At 39.9% G+C, this 22,001-nt stretch overlaps 1 protein-coding gene across 3 annotated transcripts in view; it reads right to left on the reverse strand.

Moving 5' to 3' along the window:
- LOC129703468 (septin-2) overlaps positions 1-22,001 on the reverse strand; it is a 50,417-nt gene that overhangs the window by 9,348 nt on the left and 19,068 nt on the right. For 2 of the 3 annotated variants that reach the window (XM_055645951.1, XM_055645953.1), the window contains exons 4-10: positions 21,068-21,154; positions 20,347-20,470; positions 19,545-19,679; positions 16,595-16,712; positions 6,033-6,134; positions 3,675-3,820; positions 1,271-1,393 (exon numbers count right to left, since the gene is read on the reverse strand). In XM_055645951.1, coding sequence (XP_055501926.1) covers positions 1,271-1,393; positions 3,675-3,820; positions 6,033-6,134; positions 16,595-16,712; positions 19,545-19,679; positions 20,347-20,470; positions 21,068-21,154 — 835 coding nt within the window. The remainder of the gene's footprint in view (positions 1-1,270; positions 1,394-3,674; positions 3,821-6,032; positions 6,135-16,594; positions 16,713-19,544; positions 19,680-20,346; positions 20,471-21,067; positions 21,155-22,001) is intronic. The other variant, XM_055645952.1, reaches the window with a different exon arrangement.

Here is a 22,001-nt window from a genome sequence, read left to right on the forward strand (position 1 = left end):
AACATTAAAACATTATATGAAAATAACATTAAGAATTTAAAACATTTATATCGATTTAATCTGGGTTGAGGTGCAAGATCCAATTCATGAAACATAGAATTGGTTAATATTCTCTCGGAAGTTTTGTCCGATTGGTTCCCAAATCTGGCACATCTCCCAAGAGATTTTCTTTAAAGAAATTAAGAAGCAAATAAAAAGGAAAGGCCCTTCCCAACTCCTCAGGATTTCACCAATTTTTAGCTGGATACCACAACCTTTCACCAATGTGTGCTACAACCTCCCAATTCCCAGAATCACCCAGGAAGTGATTTCTTTAAAATCTAATTTTTTGTTGGAATTCAAATCCATGCATTCATATTTAATGCGCCTCAATACTGCTGTTAGGAGGAGCCCCATGGTCCTCTATACAACATGCAATCATGTTTTTTTTACACGAGTTGTGCAATAGGCAAATAGGATGATGAAAGAGAGTTCCACATGACCAACAACAGCTTCCAAGCCACGCATTAGCCTCCATTTTAAATGAGGATGGGCTATTAGGATTATCATCCACTGAAGTAGCTTTACAAGTAGCTGCCTAATTCATATTTTTTGCTTTATTACTTGGTGTCATATTGAGTTATCCATACTGGGGCAAAGGCAGGGTGTTAGTAAGCTGCCTATAAAAATATAAATTTCCAGGAACATTTAGCAAGTCAGGGAGCAACAATGGAGAATACAAGAGTTAACACCTCAGATTGATTACCTTTCATCACAACTTAAAATTCCAATGGAGGTTTACCAGCCTGAGATGTCAACCCCGTTTCACATTCCTTACCTGACCTTTCAAGAGCGCAGTATATTTATTTTGCAAACACTTAATTCATGTTGCAAGGAGGCAGCATTCTGTTTTCTAATTCAGTATAACACAGTGAAGAGGGACAGATACATATTTTCAAAAGATAGTGGTCAGTCTTTGTTCCAAAGCTACGTTACTGATCAGATAAATTTGCTCGATTCTGGACTGCTCCATACCAAATTGATATATTGCAATTAAAGATTATAATCATAGCTTCCGCCCAAACATCCTTCTACATGAATGAATTGGGCCAATGTGAGGAATTTATTGATTGATTGATTGATTTATTGAAGAGGACTTCCAGGATCAGTCTATTGCACGTTATCTGCATTCCCTCCCTTCAAAAACTGGGGACAGGTTGTGGTATACCAGATGCTTCTGTTAATGTTTTCTGAGGGTGAGACGGTCAAGAGATAGATGACAGGTACGTACGAAGGAGACAGAGGGAGAATGTAACCATGTGAGGACAACCTGCCGCCCTGCTTGAGACGCTCGGAGCGGAAGTTTTCATAGTGAAGATCCTGGGTCACCTCCTGAAGATCCTGCATGTGTGTTCTAGACAATTCAAGGACAAGTGAGAAAATTAATACAATATTTTGTGAAACAAAAGTTAACTCCCCTTTTAAACTGACCAGTACCAAGGATCTGAATCCACATTTAAATATATATCTACTAAATTCCAAATGGGAGAAACAGAATTACATTAGAGTTCAACTACAAGGACCTGTAACAACATTTTCTTTTAATATCACACCTTAACCCCAGTTTTGAGTAGTTGCAAGTAATTGTTGACACCTATCAAATGTACACCATGAAACCATGATGAGGCTTTGAGATAACCCAGGCTGAAGCTAGCAGCTGCATAAAGCAAATGCACCTTTTGTCGTTTTGAGGCACAGACTTAAGAAATATTTAGATTCAAGACCAAGGATGGACAGTGGCACAACTATTCAAGCTGCAGCAAGCCGGCTTTGATCCCGATCTCAAATGCTGTCCATGTGGAATTTAGAATTCCTCCTGTGATCATGTGCTCCTTCAGGTGCTCTGGTTTCAGACAACTCAATCACATGTAGGTTGGTAGGTTAATTGGCCATTGTTTATTGCTCCTAGTCTGTAGACAAATGATAGAATCTGAGGGAAGTTGATGGGACCGTGTGGAAAATAAAATAGGACGAGTGTAGATGGGTGGTTGATGGCTAATGCGTATCTAGATTTGGCTGAGAATGTACAAGGCATGATTAGTCATTTTGCAGATGCTACTAAAGTGGGTGGTATCATAAATAACAAAGATGGTTATCAAAAATTACACAAAGACCTTATCAGCTGGGCAGACAAAAATGTTCGAGAAACTCAGCGGGTGAGGCAGCATCTGTGGAGCAAAGGAAATGGGCAACGTTTCGGGTCAAGGCTCTTCTTCAGACTGATGTGGGGGGCGATCAGAAGAAAGGAAGGGGCAGAGACAGTTTCTGTGGGAGAGCTGGGAAGGGGAGTGGAAAGAAGGATAAAGCAGGGACTACCTAAAATTGGAGAAGTCAATGTTCATACCGCTGGGGAGGAAACTACCCAAGCGAAATATGAGCTGCTGCTCCTCCAATTTACGGTGGGCCTCACTCTGGCCATGGAGGAGGCCCAGGACAGAAAGGTTGGGTTTGGAATGGGAGGGGGAGTTGATGTGCTGAGCCATCGGGAGATCAGGTTGGTTATTGTGAACTGAGCGGAGGTGTTGGGTGAAGCGATCACCAAGCCTACGCTTGATCTCACCGATGTAGAGCAGCTGACACCTAGAGCAGCAGATGCAATAAATTAGGTTGGAGGAGGTGCAGATGAACCTCTGCCGCACCTGGAAAGACTGCTTGGGTGCTTGGATGGAGTGAAGTGGCGAGGTAAAGCGACAAGTGTAGCATTTCAGCTGGGCAAGTGGGCTGAAGAATGGTTAATGGAGTTTAATGCAGATAAATGCTTGGTGTACCATTTTTGGGAAGTCAATGGCAGGGTTCTGAGAGTGTTACAAAGCCAAGGGATCAGGTACATAGATCTCTGAAAGCGGCATCACAGGTAGAATGGGGTGGTCAAGCCAGCTTTTGGTACATTGGCTTTCATCAGTCAGGGTATTTATTGAATATATAAGTTGGGATGCTATTGTACATGACGTTGGCGAGGTGTACAAAATCATGAGGGGAATAGATAGCACAGTTTTTTTCCCCAGAGCTAAAGAATCAAGTATGAGAGGAAATCAGTTTAAGGTGAAAAATGTAATAGGAGGCCAAGGGGCAACATTTTCCACAGGGTATATGGAACAAGCTGCCAGAGAAGTTAGTTGATGTAGGTACTAGAACAACATTTAAAAAACATTTGGACAGGAAATGTTTGGAGGGATATGGGCTAAAGGCAGGCAGCACTAACAGATTGGGCATATTGGTCAGGTATGGGCAAGTTGTGCCTAGGGGCCTGTTTCTGTGCTGTATGATAAGCTGCAGGACATGTTATATGATAATGACCAATGATAATGGTCATGTTATATGATAATGACAAATGCTGAATACTTCACTTTAGACAACACAGATGGTTAACTATAGTAGAAAGATGGAATAATATTTTTTTTTTTACAAGACGGCCTGCTTTTATTTCTTGATTGCTACTCTCATATACAATAACACATAGGAATATGTTTCACACAAACAATCAAATTCACTTAAGGGGCAAATCTCTCAGTTTTGCGCAGAAATATATGAACACATTTAAAACTGGCATTTAATAGCAGTCTGTTTACATTTTCAATATCTGATTTTGATGCAAGGATCAATATTTTTATGGTGCAAGCAAACAAGACACTTACATTAACATGGTTCTCAGCTTCAGGAAGTCATTGTGCTCAGGATTCTCCACTTCCACCACTCCCCATGGATACAAACGCCCTCGGACTTTTTTACCTTTTGCCTCAATCAACTGATTTGATCCCACAACAGCAAAAGGGATACTGGTCTAAATTCACAAAAACACAATATACCAGTCCAAGATTAGTGCCGCTGACAATGGCCGACTCAAAACCCCCCCCAAAAAAAAACACCTTTCCACAGCTTTCACCTCCAAAATATAGATTAAAAGTGTAGCTTTGGACTAGACATATAATGTAAAAAAATGTGCAACTTATAGTGAGAAAATCTTGAAGATCAGGTATTAACCCAGACATTAACTGTTCCTTGTATAATAGACACAGAAAACTGCAGATGCTGGAATCTTGAGTAAAATACAAAGTGCTGGAGGAACTCAGCAGCGTTTCAGTTCAGGACTCTCCTTCAGAATTATAGGAGCATAGGGGGGGGTGGGGTGGGTGAAGAAACAGGGAAGGAGAGGGGGATGGGACAAAGCCTAGCACGTGACCGGTGGATACAGGTGAGGAGGCGGTTGGTAGAGGGTGATGGCAAAGCCTAGAGTTGGAGGGTGTCAAATGAGGAAAGAAGTGTAGTGAAATGTAGAGCTAGAGGGAGGGATATGAGTGGAAGGGGAAGAGGGCGGTGGGATCATGTTGAAGATGGCTCTATGGAAAGTGGAAGGGGAAGATGTGACTGGTGGTGAGATTCTCTACAGAAACCAGAAAGGGATTGGGGAAAGAAGTTATGACTTGTGGGTTTACATTTCACTCCTCTTCTCTGCCGTTTCGCCTCCTTTTCATCTCAGGCCGTTGTCACTTACTCCGCCTATTTGCCAAACAAACTCCCCTCACCTGCATCCACCAATCACTTGCCAGACTTTGTCTCACCCCCATTTATTTTTCAGCTTTCTCCTATCAGTCCGAAGGGTCCTGCTCCAAAATATTGTCTGTCCAATCCCTCCACAGATGCTGCCAATCCCACAGTGTTTCACCAGAAGTTTGTGTTTTGCACAAACTACTGAGATTAGTTACTCAAAGACTAAACATACAGCAAACATAATGAACTAGTGTCCTTGCTTTCACATAAGATTCATTAAACTTTGCCCACATCTGTGATACAGTACTGTGATTATCTGTGATAATACAAGGTGTAATGTATTGCAAATAATGGGCTGTGGGACATGCCCATCAGCTAATGGACTGAGAAAAACTGAACTAATATTACGGATGGATGACTTATGGCACAAATCTCAAGTTCTGATGTAGAGATGCTTGAAGATGCAGAATTTGATAATGATCGTGGAAAGCTCTCGCTCAGACATTCGCTTTGTCCTATCCAGTCCTCACTTCTCTCCCCTTTCACCACCACTCCTCCAGGATGCTTCAATTCATTCTTCCTTCTCCACCCCCTTCCCACAGTAAATCTCCATACAACTGCAGTATATTTTTCACCTCTCCTTTTACTGCCCAAAATATATTCTTTCCATACTGTTCCAAGGAACAATATTTCATCTTTCTTACTGGCATATTGCTGCCTTTCATCATCAATTAATTTAATGATAATCCACCAATCGACCATTTACCCATCACATCCAGTGTTCTAATTATGCCTGTATTTCTCAGATCATTATGTAGTCTCTTCCTGTAGGTAGTACCTAACCCCTCATCAGTCCTAATTAAGGTTCATTGATATGAAACATTTTATCTCTCCATAAATGCTGCCCAATGTGCTGAGTATTTCCAGCACTTATTTTATTTTTCATTGTTTGATGACTTTGGAAGCAGTAGAGATCAAATGCACCAGTCCTAATTATCACAGTAGAGTACGTACAAGTCTCAATTCCAGCTTTGCACTGTAGTACACCTGACTATAATAAACTAAACTTCCAACTAGCAATGGCAGATGACACAGCTCAAATAATGAATAGAACAAAAGGAGGCGCCAAAGACTCTTGTGAAAATATTTGGCCAAAAGAAAAAATATATAACTTCCATTTCATTTGAAAGTTCAAAACTCTGGTGAATGCAGAAACTGCTTTGGTTCATAGTTTGATCTATCTTGACTATGAATTTATAACATGTAACTTCAGTGCCAATATAAAGCAACACCAGCATAATGCAATTTGGCCTTAAACAGCCTAGGATTAACCTAGACTAAACAAAAAAAAAAACAAATAAGGAGCTATATCTATTTGAGTGGACAGCAGCCATAATTTTCAAGTGAAAGTTATCTAAATGCTTCCAAAATGTATCAGATGTAAAGTAACCAAGACTATAATTACCCATCCAGCATAATCTGTAAAAATTACTGCTTTTATGTACCTTAAGGACTCGAGTCTGCTCCTTAAAATCCTCATCTTCATCAGATTCGGCATCTGGGAGGTGGTAAATCCTAATACCATGCTCCTCAATCTCATCAAGGATCTTTAAAAAAAAAAAAAGGATAAATAGACAAGATATCAACACTCAAATCACAACTTCAAAATCAAATTAATAAGAGAGGGTTAGATTCATAAAAGTTGTTTTAGGGAAAGATATATATTTTTTTAATATAATTTTTTTCAGCATTTGGGCATTGCTGGCATAGCCAGCATTTTTGAGCTTCCATAATGGCCGTTGAGATGGTGGTGAACCATGCTCTTGAGCCATTACAGTTCATCTGGTAAAGGCAATCCACAATGCTATAGGATGGAAATAATCGGTTAATAGGTTGATAGTTGTTGGGAAGAAGCTGTTCCTGAGCCTGGAGGTCACAGTTTTCAGGCTCCTATATCTTCTTCCCAGTGGCAGGGGTGCAATGAAAGCATGGCCAGGGTGGTTTAGGTCCTTGAAGATGTTGGTAGCCTTTTTGAGGCAGCGCCTCGTATAGATCACTTCGATGGTGGAGGTCAGTATCCTTGATGGACTGGACAGTTGCAAAGATCAATTAGAGTACATAGCAGATGGTAAGGAAATAGAACCCCTTGACCTTGCATTCAAATTACCAGCTACACATGCATTTACCTGTCCTTCACAGAATAAAAATTGTGTGTTACCACGACAGAGCCCTGCAAGTCTGACCTTGCCATCAGAGACTGCCCATTGGGTTGTGTGGCACCATCACTGTGTCTAATGTAATAGACTCAAAACAGATCTTGGGCATTTACAAAGCCAGCTGCAACCAAATTATATTCCTCCACCACACCAAGAGAGATCAATACAATCCCACAATTTACGGATCGCTTCAAAGCTGTGCAGTCCCACCATGTGTTGTGATGAATAACTAATGTAAGGAGACAGCTCCGAGAACATTCACATCCACAAGAATGACATGGGCTGGGATATCTTTGGAACCCAAAGATTTTGCAAGCATCTTTCACAAGAAATGCCAAAGTACCCAAGCTTCATTTGGACACAATGGAATGCCAAAAGGTAGTGGAACAATGCCAGCACTGGTGTTGACCACATGTTCCATATTTAACCACACCTCTTATCCAGGGTATTGCAACAATGACGCCCACCTGTTGGGAAGAAAACTATCAAGGTTATTCTGTCCAATTTAAATAAGTTAGTTACTGCCTCCAACACTTAGTCATCAGTAAATTATAAAAAGTAAAGTTCACTATAATTAGGATTTACGTTTAAGATTGTACTATTACCGTCCAAAGAACTCCAAGTATCACTGATAATGGAGCCAAGAATGGTATTGCTGTACTCTCAGGATTTATAACCAGAGCTGTAGAGTTACAAGCTTTGGCTTAGTTCTAACATATTAGAAACAGATCATTTAAAAATAGGTACAGGAGTAGGCCATTCGGCCCTTCGAGCCAGCACCGCCATTCAATATGATCATGGCTGATCATTTAAAATCAGTACCTCGTTCCTGCTTTTTCCCCATATCCCTTGATTCCTTTAACCCCAACAGCCAAATCTAACTCTCTCTTGAAAACATCCAGTGAATTGGCCTCCACTACCTTCTGTGGCAGATAATTCCACAAATCCACAATGCTCTGGGTGAAAAGGATTTTCCTTATCTCAGTCCTAAATGGCCTACCCATTATTCTTAAACTGTGACCCCTGGTTCTGGGTTCCAGCAAAATTGGGAACATTATTCCTGCATTTTATATCTTTCTATAAGATCCCTTCTCATCCTTCTGAATTCCAGTGAATACAAGCCCAGTCGACCCATTCTTTCATCGTATGTCAGTCCCACCATCCCGGAAATTAACCTGGTGAGTCTACGCTGCACCACCTCAATAGCAATAATGTCCTTCCTCAAATTAGGAGACCAAAATTGCACACAATACTTCAGGTGCAGTCTCACCAGGGCTCTGCGCAACTGCAGAAGGACCTCCTTGCTCCTAAAACCAAATCCTCTCGCAATGAAGGCCAACATGTCATTAGCTTTCTTCACTGCCTGCTGTACCTGCATGCTCACTTTCAGTGACTGATGTACAAGCACACCCAGGTGTCATTGCACCTCCCCTTTTTCTAATCTGACACCATTCAGATAATAATCTGCCTTCCTGTCCTTGGTTCTTGTCACCAAAATGGATAACTTCACATTAATCCACATTATATTGCATCTTCCATGCATCTTCCCAACCTATCCAATTCACCCTGCAGCCTCATAGCATCCTCATCGCAGCTCACACTACCACCCATCTTTGTGTCATCTGCAAACTTAGAGATGCCACATTTAATGCCCTCATCCAAATCGTTGGTATATATTGTAAAAACTGGGGTCCCAGCACCGAGCCTTGCTGCACCCCACCAGTCACTGCCTGTCATTCTGAATTAATTCCAACTCTTTGCTTCCCGTCTGCCAACCAATTTTCTATCCATGTCAATACCCTACCCCCAATACCATATGCTCTAATTTTGCACACTAATCTCTTGTGTGGGACCTTGTCAAAGGCTTTTTGAAAGTCCAGATACTCCACATCCACTGGCTCTCCCTTATCCATTCTACTTGTTACATTCTTCTGACTTGGTGGTGAGATAGTGAGCAACCTGACTGTTTCAAAGAATAGCCCAGGCGAGTTGGGTTGGTGTCTTGGCCAACAGTTATTTCTCCAATACTAAATCAGATTATCAGGTCATTGCTGTTTTTGGGGACTACATGCAAAGTAATTGTTGAATTATTTCACTCATAGATGTTAAGAATGTTGGCACATCTTAAAAGGAACATGAACTATTGAATAAATACATTGCTGCGGAGTGTGATGTAATATGTGGACAATTATTTGGAAGAGTTTTTATTCAATTTATACCATTAATGTATAGTGGGAGATTACAAAATGAAAGCTCAAAATTGATGCACAGATTATGCTACAGACCTCTAGTAATTGAAATCTACAATTGTATTATTACAGCCACACACACAATTAAGAGGAGAGCAGGCCATTTAGGTCACCTCAGCAATTCCGCACGGTCAAAGTTCACCCGACTATAACCGTAACTCCACATTCTCACATCTCCAGTAACCTCTCACCATTCATTTCTTGAGAATATCTACTTCTGGCTTGAAAGAACTAAAAGGCTCTCTTTCAACCACATTTAATTGGAAGATCATTATTTTGCTTTGCTTCTTAAATGGGCAACACCTAGTTCCAGGTATCCCACTAGAGAAATCATCCTCTCCACATCCATCTTGTTAAGACACCTCAGGATTTGGTTTCAATGAACTCCTCTCCCATTCCAAGCTCCAGTGAATACAATCCCAGGCTGTCCAACGTTCCTCAAGTCAATCCGTTATTAGTCTCAATCCTTCACTAAACTGCATCCAATCCAGTTTTCCTAAAGGAGACCTGTTCTTTACGCTGTACTTCAGATGCATCTCACTAATGTCTTATTTAATGGAAACATAACCTCCATATTTTTGTAATTCTCCCCTAGCAATAAACAACATTCTATTAGCTTTCCCAATGACACTGCACCCAAATACCTATTTTTTGCAACTCATGCACTAGTACACCAAGGGTCCTTTAAATTTGAGCTCTGCAATCTCTCACCATTGATAATAAGACTCTGATAATTTGGCACCTTGGGACTCTGTGGTTCCAGAGAAACAGATTTTCCAGACTATTGGATAGTATTCCTTGTCATATCTATATTGTAATATTTATATTAGGATTTTACACTCACATTTGCCACATTCTCTTCATTTGGCAGATCTTTGCCTGCTCACTCATTCATATCACTTTGTATCCTACTTCTGTTCTATTCAAAGCTTCTTATTCCTTGCGTCATCAGTAAGTTTAGCAAGTGCTATTTCGATACCGTGATCAGTTATAAATATAAACTAAAAAGCCCAATTATTGTGTCTAGTTCTGAACACTGCACGAGATGCTGACTTTGAAAAGAGTACAGAAACTTATGAGAGACATACACAAGATAAGGGACTTCAGTTAATAAGAGGTCCACGTATTCAGAAATGAACAGGAGAGTTGACTGAAATGAATAAAAATGAACACTTATAATAAAATAAATAAGGATAAAATTTCCAGTGGCAAGCAGCAGGTTTAAGGCAACTGGGGAAGGTCCAAAGACAATTATAGGACAATGCCTGCTATGATTACAGATTCCGTATGGGCTTAAAAATAAATAATTCAACGTGCCTCCTCCACAATTTCAAAAGACCATGGCTGAATCTTTACCCTGTTCAGTTGAATGCAGTTTGAGAGTATTGAATTTCAATAGTCACATTTAAGAGAATTAAATGAATAAATAATTGAAGGTGTATCATTCTACAATTTTATCACAGTACTTTTACATGAAAACTAAAATAACGTAGATGCTAGAAATCTGATTAACAGAAAATTGTGGAAATACCCAGGTCTGATGCAAAATTTACATTTCAAAACATTAACTTTTCTCGCCCTAGAATCTAGATGCTGCCTGACCCATTGAGTATTCACAGCATTTAATTTTTTTTAAAACAGCTGATATAATTAAATTAAGTATCAGAACTAAATCAGGTGAGGGTGAAATAAAACATATCAAAAATAACACGTACTTTCAGGAGATTGGTATCCATATTTAAAATGGATGTCTCTGACAACATATTATTTGGCAACGTAAAACTTAGTTGTATTCCAATTTCGGACATCTTTTAGAAACAATAAACTCGGATTTTGAGGGCAAAGTACATAACATTAAGAAAGTTTAGTTATGACCTGTTCAAGTCCCACAACTACTGAAGAATTTTAAATTTAATTAAAGGATGTGAAATTCTAAAAAGACCAAGATGGAAAAATAAGCAAAAACTAGCTAGTTCACCAACATCCTTAAGGGAAGAAAATATGCTACCCTTGTGTAGTCTGGCCTCTGCCAAGTATCAGGATTCACGCAATGTAGCTAATTCTAACTGCCCCCTGAAAAGGCCTGGGAATCTATTCAGACATTATTTTTCTATGTTTTTTTCCAATCCAGTTAACATCCAGCTATAAATAGCCATGAGTTTAAAAAAAACTTTTAATAGGAAATAATTATTGAGCATGATCCACAATAAGGTAATGGATGTGCCTCAGCTGATCATCTTTCCACTTTGTTGCCAGATCCCTACATCTTCGATTCCATCACTGAAAATCTGTGTAACAGAAACATCTCTGAAGTTCTAAATATCCACCTGCTCATATGATAGTTAACCTGTCTAGTGTTAGACACTCCAGTTCCAAAAAACATTTTCTTCTCTCAAGGTTCTTCATGAAACCTCCAGTGAGTGTGGAACAAAGGCCATCAACCCTGAAAAAAAAAATTAGTATTTCCAAGATGCATATATAATCTCGTTAGAGATCAAATGCGGTCTTAAAGCACAGTACAATTATAGCATGACTCACCACTGCTACAGTCAAATAGTCACTTCAAACATGTTGAACAAATTAGTTAATTTTAGAACTGACCTTGGGTCTGAACACCAAATACCATAAAAATCAGTCCAAGTGCCAGAATCATAGAACACAGCCATGTCTCATCCACAATACCAAATATATGGCCAGGTTAGGCCCTTTGTCCCAGTGCCCTTAACCAACAACATTTGTAGAAAAATAGACCCAGACAGTTCATAAAGGCAGAAACAGAAATCAGCAAGTATCAAACCAATGTAGAATACCTTAAGAGGGGTGGCCAAAAGCTTAGTGGAGGCTCAGGGAGATTGCCGAGACTGGCACAGCAACAAAATGTTTAATTGATAAGCAAGGAAATGTGCAGGTGCAGCTACTTTTGGCTATGCTTGTTTATGGAGAGTGGTCCAGGAATAGTAAAATCAGAAAATGCAAGTGATATGCAATGATAAATGAGCTACGACAAAAAAATGTAAATAGATCAACTTTTTGACACTTGATACTTTCAAAACTGTTTTGATAAAGTTTCTGACAACCACCTGCAGAAAATGTGTCCAGGAGCAACGTGTTGGGGAACTGGAGCAGCAGTTAGATGACCTCAGGGTTTCCTGGACAGGACCAACAGTGAGGTTGTCACACCAAGGATACCGGAAGAGCGAAGATGGGTGACTATGAGAAAGAAGAGTAAAAGTGGAGTGCAGGAGACCCCAGTGGCTGTACCGTATGAAAACAAGTACACCCTCTTGGGACCTGTCGGGGCAGATGACGCTTCCAGTATGAGCGGCGGACAGATCGGTGGCTCCAATCCCAACGATGAAACTCGACCGGCATTGGGCTGAGCCGGTGACTCCATTGTCCGAGGTGCGGACAGGAGATTCTGTGGCGACAGGCAAGACTCGATGATGGTCTGTTGCCTCCCTGGTGCCAGGGTTCAAGATGTCTCGGACCGACTTCAGAACATCCTCGAGAGGGAAGGTTAGCAGCTGGATGTGGTTGTGCATGTGGGCACAAACAACGTCAGGAAGAAGAGGAAGGAGGTTCTACAACGCGAGTTTAGAGTTAGGAAGAAGGCTGAAAAGCAGGACTTCTCAGGTGGTTATCCCTGGATTGCTGCCAGTACATGCTGGTGAGGGCAGGAACAGGGAGATAGGGTATCTGAATATGTGGCTGAGGGGCTGGTGCAGGGAGCAGGGATTTAGATTTATAGACCACTGGGGTCTCCTATGGGGTAGGGGTGACCTGCACAAAAGGGCAGGGTTACACCTTAACTGGAATGGGACCGACATTCTGGCAGGCAGGTTTGCTAGTGTTACACGGCTGGGTTTAAACTAAACAATGGGGAGGAGGAGTTGACAAATTGGGAGTATAAGGATGGAGTTAAAGGGAAAGAGAGTACAGGAAAAGTTACGAAAGACACCCAAATTAATGGGACGGAAAGTTCAATAAGGGATAAGAGAGCAAGGTCAGGTGAAATAGGAACTGGTGTGAGAGGGGAGGTGAATACCAAATTAAACGTGTTATATATGAATGTGCGAAGTATAAGAAATAAAGTGGATGAGCTTGAGGTTCAGTTAGAGATTGGTAAGTATGATGTTGTGGGAATAAGCAAGTTCGGTATTCTGAAAAACACATGGAATCATGGGATTTGTCCAAGGTCATTTGCCATTGGGGCAGCAGTCGCATACGCGCAGTTGGGGAAGCATTACTGGGCCGGGAAATATCCCGAAATTATTTAATTTCCCTAAAATTACCCGAAGACAACCAGAATTTCCCGAATTTCAAAGTGGAAACACAGCACAAACCAACCTCCCTTCTATTGATTCCATTTATACCTCATGCTGCCTTGGCAAGGCCAACAGTATAAACAAGGGCGAGTCGCACCCTCTTCTCCTCTCTCCCATCAGGCAAAAGGTATGCAAGATACCTGGTCAGCCTGAAGTGAAATAGTGAAAACGCACACCACCAGATTCAGGGACAGTTTCTTCCAAGCTGTTATCAGGCAACTGAATCATCCTACCACAACCAGAGAGCAGTGCTGAACCACTAACTACCTCAGATGTCCCTTGGACTTTCCTTGACTGGACTTTGCTGGCTTCACCTTGCACTAAATATTATTCCCTTATCGTGTACCTATCTATACACTGTAAATGGATTGATTGTAATAATGTATTGTCTTTCTGTTGACTGTTTAGCATGCATCAAAAAGCTTTTGACAATGAACTAAACTGAACAAACTAACTTGATAGCACTTGGGACTTTGCACTATATTTAGCACTTATTTTGCACGATATTGTTATTTTTAACAATTTATTCATCTTTAGTTTGTTTATTATATTACGCATATACAAACCTGTTGCTGTGCTACTACAAGAAAGAATTTCATTGTTTCATTTTAGTAAATACGACAATTAAACACTCATGCCTAAAATAAAGTAACGTATTCCGATAATTCAAACTGTTGCTAATTGTCAGCAATATTTTAAGACTGGTGTTTAACAGTAAGCTGATTTAATAAAACAATATAACATTTTTACTACTCAGTTGAAGAGGATGCAACATTGAGCAACGTGATATAGAATAGGTTTCATTGCATTTTCAGTTTCTCAGCATGCCATACAAGTTGGCACACGCTCAATACATCTTCAGGCTGACCAGGTATCTTGTATCTCTGATCATCCTACCACAACCAGAGAGCAGTGCTGAACTACTATCTACCTCCGATGTCCCTCCGTTGGCTATATTTATGAGGGAGTTAGATGTGGCCCTTGTGGCTAAGGGGATCAGAGGGTATGGAGAAAAGGTAGGTACGGGATACAGAGTTGGATGATCAGCCATGATCATATTGAATGGCCTACTCCTGCACCTAATTTCTATGTTTTTACTTTGCTGGCTTCACCTTGCACTAAATATTATTCCCTTATCATGTATTTCTTGTCGCGTAGGAGTTGCAATGCTGCCTGTGAAGTCTTAAGAGCCCCTTGAGACCTTTACACACAGATTTTCTAGTGGTTACTATTCTGCTGAATAACAGAGCAAACCAAATGATGGTCAGTCCAGCAGTCATCGACTACAACCATTGCACAGATGTCCATGCAATTCCTCACTCAGATAATGGCAAAAATCTAGCAGCTGCCAGTGTACAGATTGAGGGTGTTTCCACAAGATCTTGTGTTTGTCCCTTTGGCAAAAGTGGATGTTGAATATGATTTAGTTATTCACCAAGATAAAGCAATGACTCCACTGAAGTTAACTTTCCGAGCTCCTTCCTTTCCAAAGGCTCGAGTTCTTTCCAATCATGCAACAAAGTGATAAGCAGGATTAGTCTGGCCCTTTCAGGAATCCTCCTTGGCATTATCCGCAGCTTATGTACAGTCATGAGCACAGGTTACTGTTTGTGCTCGAGCCGAGCCAGAGATTGCTGAAATAAACGACAATTAATAACTGAACAAATAATCTTGGCTTCCACTAAAGAAAACAAGATTGGTGCAGTGAAAACTAAGTGATCTGGGAACAAATTAAAATTAAACAAAGTGCTCTTGATTGGAACTACAGGCAGTGAAGTCCAAGGTACACAAACACTTCACTTCCTGAAGAACAGATTATGGGTGGAAACTACATTAAGACCATCAACTTTAACTACATTAAGACCATCAACAGCACGAAGACCAAAGCTTACTCAGTTGGGAGCAAAGAAACAAGAACAGGCACAATAATCCATTGAAAGGAGCATTTAAAAAAATCTCCTCAGCTAGGATACTGTTCTTAACCCCATCTCAAAGATGGACCCCACTTTTTCAAACCTATCAAACAACTTAACTCCGTGGACAAAGAACTGATCCCAAAACATCACGAGGTGCAATGGATCTCCAATGCCCAGCTGCACCAAGGGAAATGCCGGGCATAACACCCACAAGACATGACCTTTTTGATCTGATATAACGTCTTTGGCTCAAATGGCGTGTGGCGAATCCTCCCAATTTGGTGGTCATCAAAAAGGGTTTCCATTCCATATATGCTATCTGATAGCATGCAGACAACAATTCTGACAACCGGGACATTCACAGGCCCAATCGAATGTGCAGGAGTTCATGCAGGCCATTTAACTGTTCCAAACTTAATGCAAAATTGCATTGCTTCCCACTGGAAATAATGTATAGCATGAATGCAAACTGCTCCATCTACATCAGCTTCATCCCAGAACCAAAAAAAAGTCCAAACTGTTATACAAGATGCAGTGCACAGAGGCTTGATTTGCATATGCAGTGCTCCAAGCCATTTTTAACTCATTCATAGTCAAGTATGAGAGATGGGGCTTTAAACTAACCGTTCCAAAATAAAGACCATATTTAAACATGCATCTGTTGAACATTGGAAAGATTGTATCAGTTCACAAATTGCGTGGTCTCATTAGCCATTTTAGGATTGTAATGGCAGCGTCATTCTTGACATCAAATGTCTGCCTTCATCAACAAAATGTCACAGCCAAAAGAGTGCTTTGATGAAAATTCAGTACAAATGTACCCAGTAATGCTTTTGAATAACCTATAATTTATTCTGTTAAACCATGATAATCAAATTATCTGAAGTGCATGATAGGTTAAAATAGATAGAACTATATTAATTTCATGGAAATATTAGTGAAAAATAGGAAATTCATCCAACAAAGTGATGCTAGAGGGCAGTTCTACAGCAAAAATGACACTGAACCAACGCTTGGCAGGAAATGTGTCAGATTCCGCATACAATTAGTTCCCAACTTTTCTCCCCCTCATTCACTCGACTAGTTAACGAGTGGAAACCATGCACTGTAGAGAAACAAAACTTCAGGATCAGTCAAACCAGAGATTCAGCCAGGTGACATCTCATGAGCTTTATAGCATCCAAGGCAGGGCAAAAATGGGAGTACGAGGTACATGGATCAGCAATTCGTAGGAAGCAATCCATTTGAATCTGTATGTTCCATAGCCCAAGTTTTCATTGCAAATACAAAGCTTTAAAACATTACATTTAGCAATGATCAATTATTTTTTTACATAACCTCACACTGATTACTGTGCCTACCTTTTTTTTGAGCCTCTCTCTTTCCTTCAATGTAAGGGTGTCTGCCTTAGCGATGACAGGAACAACATTCACTTTATTGTGTATGGCCTTCATGAACTCCACGTCCAGAGGCTTCAGTCTAAAAATTAAACAAATGAAATAAGAATAACAAATGACAAAAAAACATTTTCAACGATGAATGGATCAGTCTGAATTGTCCTGTTTAGTCTCAGTTATTTAGTGGAATGCAGTGAAGAAAGAAAACTAAAATAAATACACATACATATATACATACACGTACATATACATACATATATAAGTTCATAAGCTAATTTATTATCACATACACCAATTGGTCTAGTGAAATTCACTGGCCAAGTTAGTCATACAATTTAAACATATACATACATATATATATATATATATATATATATACATATATATATATATATATATATACATATATATATATATATATATATATATATATATATATATATATATATACATACACATACATATATATTCATATATACATATATATATATATATATACATATATATATATATATATCTACAATAGTCAACCACACACACCCCCCCCCCCCCCCACCTATATATTTCAGAGCTTAGTTGGAGGCTTGTAGTGTTTAATAGCCCGATGGTTGTTGGGAAGAAGCTGCTCCTGAACGTTACAGTTTTCAGGTCCCTATATCTTCTCCCCAATGCCAGAAGTGAAATGAGAGTTTGGCCAGTGTGGGATGGGTCCCTGGTGGTGTTGGCTGTCTTTTTGAGGTAGCGACTCCTACACATGAAGTCCTTCAACCAGTCAAGCCCTTTCCAACTTTGAGAGCAATTCATTCAATCCCACTGCACAGCTGTTTTTTTTCTAGCTCCAAAAATATTCTCTCCCTCAAGCTATTCAATTCCCTACAAAAAACTGGATCTGAATCTGCTTTCATCATCCTTCAAGGCACTGATTTCAAGATGATTACTACTGGCTTATATAAAAGAATCCTTCATCACTTCAGCTCCATTGCCAGTCATTTATTAGAAAGGTTTTTTGTTTATTCCCCAGTAAATCTAACCGCTTGATGACTTTGAACACTATTAAAGCACTAACCTTTCCTGATTAGAGACTATGGAACTGTGAATAGGAGCATAATATATTTAAAAAGCAGTCATTTGAGAAACAGACCTTCGAATTGAATAAAAGGGAGACCAGTTCTGGCACAGCAGCCATTATGAAGCATCCATTGTGAGTGTAGATATGTTTGAGTTCCTAGTGCAGTCTTTGAGTGATAAGTGGCTGAGGCTTTATCTTGAGAGGCTTCAGCAATAAAACCAAGCAGAGAAAAGTTAAATTAAAGCCTTTCTAACAGCCTTATTGTCGTCAGATGGCATTAGGGCAGTCATGTGCACCTCCGGCAGGAGGTGGAGATCATGGAAACTTCCAGTGTCCCTGGTGACTACACCTGCGGGAAGTGCGTCCAGTTGCAGCTCCTGACTCACCGCATCGAATGGTTGGAGCTGCAGTTAGACTCACTTATGAGCATCTGTGGTCAGTGAGGGTGTCAGAGCTAAAGTGCAGGTGGCAGATGGTTGGTTAACTACTAGCAAAGGCAGAGGGGGTAGACAGAGAGTGCAGGATTTCACTTTGGGCGCGGGCAGGGATCAAAATTCAGGACAGTTTAATTATCATATGTACCTGCAACAGAACAATGAAATTCTTGCTTGCTGCAGCTTTGCAGGCCCATTAAAGCAATAACGCACAATATGTTAATCAATAATATAATAAATTAATAGTCAGTAATACCAAGTAACCAGCCCTTAATAATGCAAAACCGAAGTCCATAATCCAGAAGATTAAAAAGTAGGATCGTAAAGTAGTAATCACTGGATTAATTTCCAGTGCCATGTGCAAATGAGAATGAAAATAGGAGCGCAAGCCAACTGGATGCAGTATTCTAGTGACAGTCAAAGCAAATGAGTGTTTTGTGGAACTACAAAAACAAGGTTGTGTTTATGGCCACTTATAGTTGTGTTTATGGTCACTTTATCAACCTGTCCTCCCAACTTCTAACAGTTATTTACATATACCTTTCAATTTATTTTGCTGTTGCCTCATTATATTCTACATTTGTTTATCATACCTCAATCTCTTATTCCATCATATCAATTTCACTGACAGGATTATACTTCAGTGAACCCCTTTAGCATTCCCCTCATCAATCAAAAAAAAATCAAAAACAATTTGCACTAATTTTTCTTTATAAATCTATTCTTAAACAAATGACAATTTGCCCCTGAATATAGATTATTATAACATAACAGCTTCCCAAAATCAAAAATTAAATTGACTGCCCATCCCGTTCCCTCATCCATCCTATGTCTACCTCCCACAGCCAAGTTATCCGTATGACTACATTTCCCAATCTTCTCACTTGTATTCAAAACTGAACACCAGTTAGATGCTACAATATACTTAGGGGAGTCCTGTGCTAACCTGCCTGGTTTGCTTTGACGAGCTAATTGTCACACATTTCCTCCATCTGCAATGGAGTTTTGGCCTTTATTGCTAGGGGGATTGAGTATAAAACACGGAGGTTCCGAGCTAATTGTCACACATTCCCTCCATCTGCAGATGCTTAAACCGCGACCGCGACACCTTATGAAAAATGCTATTCACATAACGTTGCCGGACCAATACACTGCACTGATGCATCTGCAAAAAAGACACAGCTCCAGTGAACGACACTGCAAACAAATTGGTCTTGATTTGTCATTGTCCACTTGAGTTAGAGCACATTAAAATATCCAGATTTCTCTTTCAGGATACAGTCAACGATTTGAATCATTTACAATTGCACAATAACTCTACAAGCCTTTCCACTTCAGTACTTCAGAAGGGCTCCTACAACAGTTGCCAGTAAAATGTATATTGGTTTCCTGAATCAATAAATAAACTTACCCGTGACCAAAAGGAGAGATGAAATAAAAGCAGCAGTGGACCCGGTTATCAACAATGTGGCGTCTGTTCAATCCACTTTCATCGTGCAGGTAGCGCTCAAATTGCTCATCAATATAGGAAATAATTGTCTTAAAGCTGAAAAACAGAGAAAACAATCAACATACTGGTCTGGGACACAATCCAAATCTCAGCCCAAGGAACGTATCAAGTTGCTGGTATGATTGTGGAATATTGCATTAGACCTTCTTCTTCTTCTTGCATATGATGTGCACAGCCTAAAGTTGTAGGACAAATTGTTCTATTTGATCTTATTTGATTGTGCACACCGGGTTGATTGCATTCGTCGAAACAGGGCGGACCACGTGAAGGTTGCAATCTTCCACCCCTGCATTAGACCTGAAGAGCAATGTGTGAAGCAGAATCATATATAGCATGGAAACAGACCCTTTGACCCAACTTGCTCACACCAACCAACACATCCCATCTACATTAGTCCCACCTACTTGCGTTTGGCCCATATCACTCTAAACCCCTCCTCTCCATGCACACATCTTAAGCCAGTGTACATTTAAGTACACATTCAGTCATTGCATTTCCATTGTATTTTAAAAAGGCAGTAACCAGAAAGCAGAAGTTATAAATATGCAGATGCAACGTTTACATTCGAGTAGCTGGAGATCCTGGAGTAGGTACACGATCAAAGCAGCAGATGTTCTGGGAATAAAAAGCTGCGATACATGGAGCCTGCCTGGCTATATTCAAAATTCAAACAAATATATTGATGAATTTACAAATTACATACCAGTCCTGACTGTTGATGGCATCTCCATATCCTGGTGTGTCAACCACAGTGAGTCGCAGCTTCACTCCACGTTCTTCAATCTCCACAGTTGAAGCCTCAATTTGGACAGTTCTTTCAATTTTCTCTGAAATAAAAACATGTACTTTCCAATCATGAAAATAAAATGCTGGAGTTACTTTTGCTACATAATTTGGGGTTGATTACATAGGTTTGTGGCTTTTTTCCTCTGATGCATTTCAGATGCAGCTTTACTGGAACTGCACAATCTACAACCAAGGGTGCAAGGTCTTTGACAAGGCCCTGCTTGGTAGGCTCGTCAGGAAGGTTAGATCTCATGCGATCCATGCTGAGCTGGCCAAATAATACAAACTTGGCATGAGTTACGGGGTGGTAGTGGACGATTTTTCTTCACATTGGAGGCTTATGGCCAGTTGTGCATCGTAGGTGCCATTTTCACTGTTGTTTGTCATCTGCATTTGTGATCCATTAATTGCAAGTATGACACTCCCCCTCTCTCTCTTTCCCATTCCCGATTTCAATACCATGCTTAATGTGCAGAATCAGTTGTTTGAATTCTGCCTGGATCTTAAAATTCCTGATTATTAATTAACATTAAAACTATACAGCTAGTATGGTTTGCTTTGAACTCGAGTCTGTGGTTTATTACTGATTTATATGCCACCAAAACAGTTTGTATTTTGAATTATACAATTAATGTTACCTGCAGCTCCGGGAATAACTCTCTCAGGGTACAGATCAGTCAGGAAGAGGCTATTAATATGTGTTGATTTCCCCAGACCAGACTCACCTGCAAAGAGAATTACATCAAAATACACTACCATGAGCTGTTCATACTAATATATGTCATTTTCAACATTTTCATACATTCATAAATGCAGTTAAGATTCACTACTTGACTACTTGAAAGGAAATAAAGGAACAAAATAATTTTAATAAGACTTTTAATATCAACAGGTCACTGCAAACAAAAAATCTTCTGGTGGTTAAAAGTTCTACAACAAATTATATCCCAGTGAAGCTCAAAACCCAATGAAAACTATTCATACCTAAACACCATTTGTCAAAGATTTCCAAACTTCAAAGATGGCTTGTTTAGTCATTCTAGTGCCCCCCTGGATGAAACTGGAAACAGTATAACTGAATAAAAATCATGCTTGTAGTCAAATTAAGCGCTGGACTAAATCAGGTCAGACAGCATTTCTGGAGAACATGGAAAAGCGACATTTTGGGTTAGAACGTTTTGATGATTCTTCGAACTGAATCAATCTGATGGATCTGTCAGATCTTCAATCTGATTGAATCAGTGAAGAAAGATCCCAACTCAAAACATCACATATCCATGTTCTCCAGAGATGGTGTCTGACCTGCCAGGTTACTCCAGTACTTTGGTGTCTTTTTTTGTAAACCAGCATTTTAGGCCTAGTTTCCTCATGCTTGCAGCCAAAAGTTTAAAAACTGTTGTCACAGAATAGAAGTAGACTGCATTTCCAGTATGATCCCACATTTGGAGGTTGCCATGTACAGGGATGGATAATGATCTGTGAAGTTCAGAGAACATCAAGAGAATATAAGGAGATTGATAATGACTTAACTGAAGGATGAACCTCCAGCATTGAACATGCATAAAATGAAAC

Source organism: Leucoraja erinacea, chromosome 14 (genome assembly GCF_028641065.1).
Source record: "Leucoraja erinacea ecotype New England chromosome 14, Leri_hhj_1, whole genome shotgun sequence".
NCBI lineage: Eukaryota > Metazoa > Chordata > Chondrichthyes > Rajiformes > Rajidae > Leucoraja > Leucoraja erinaceus.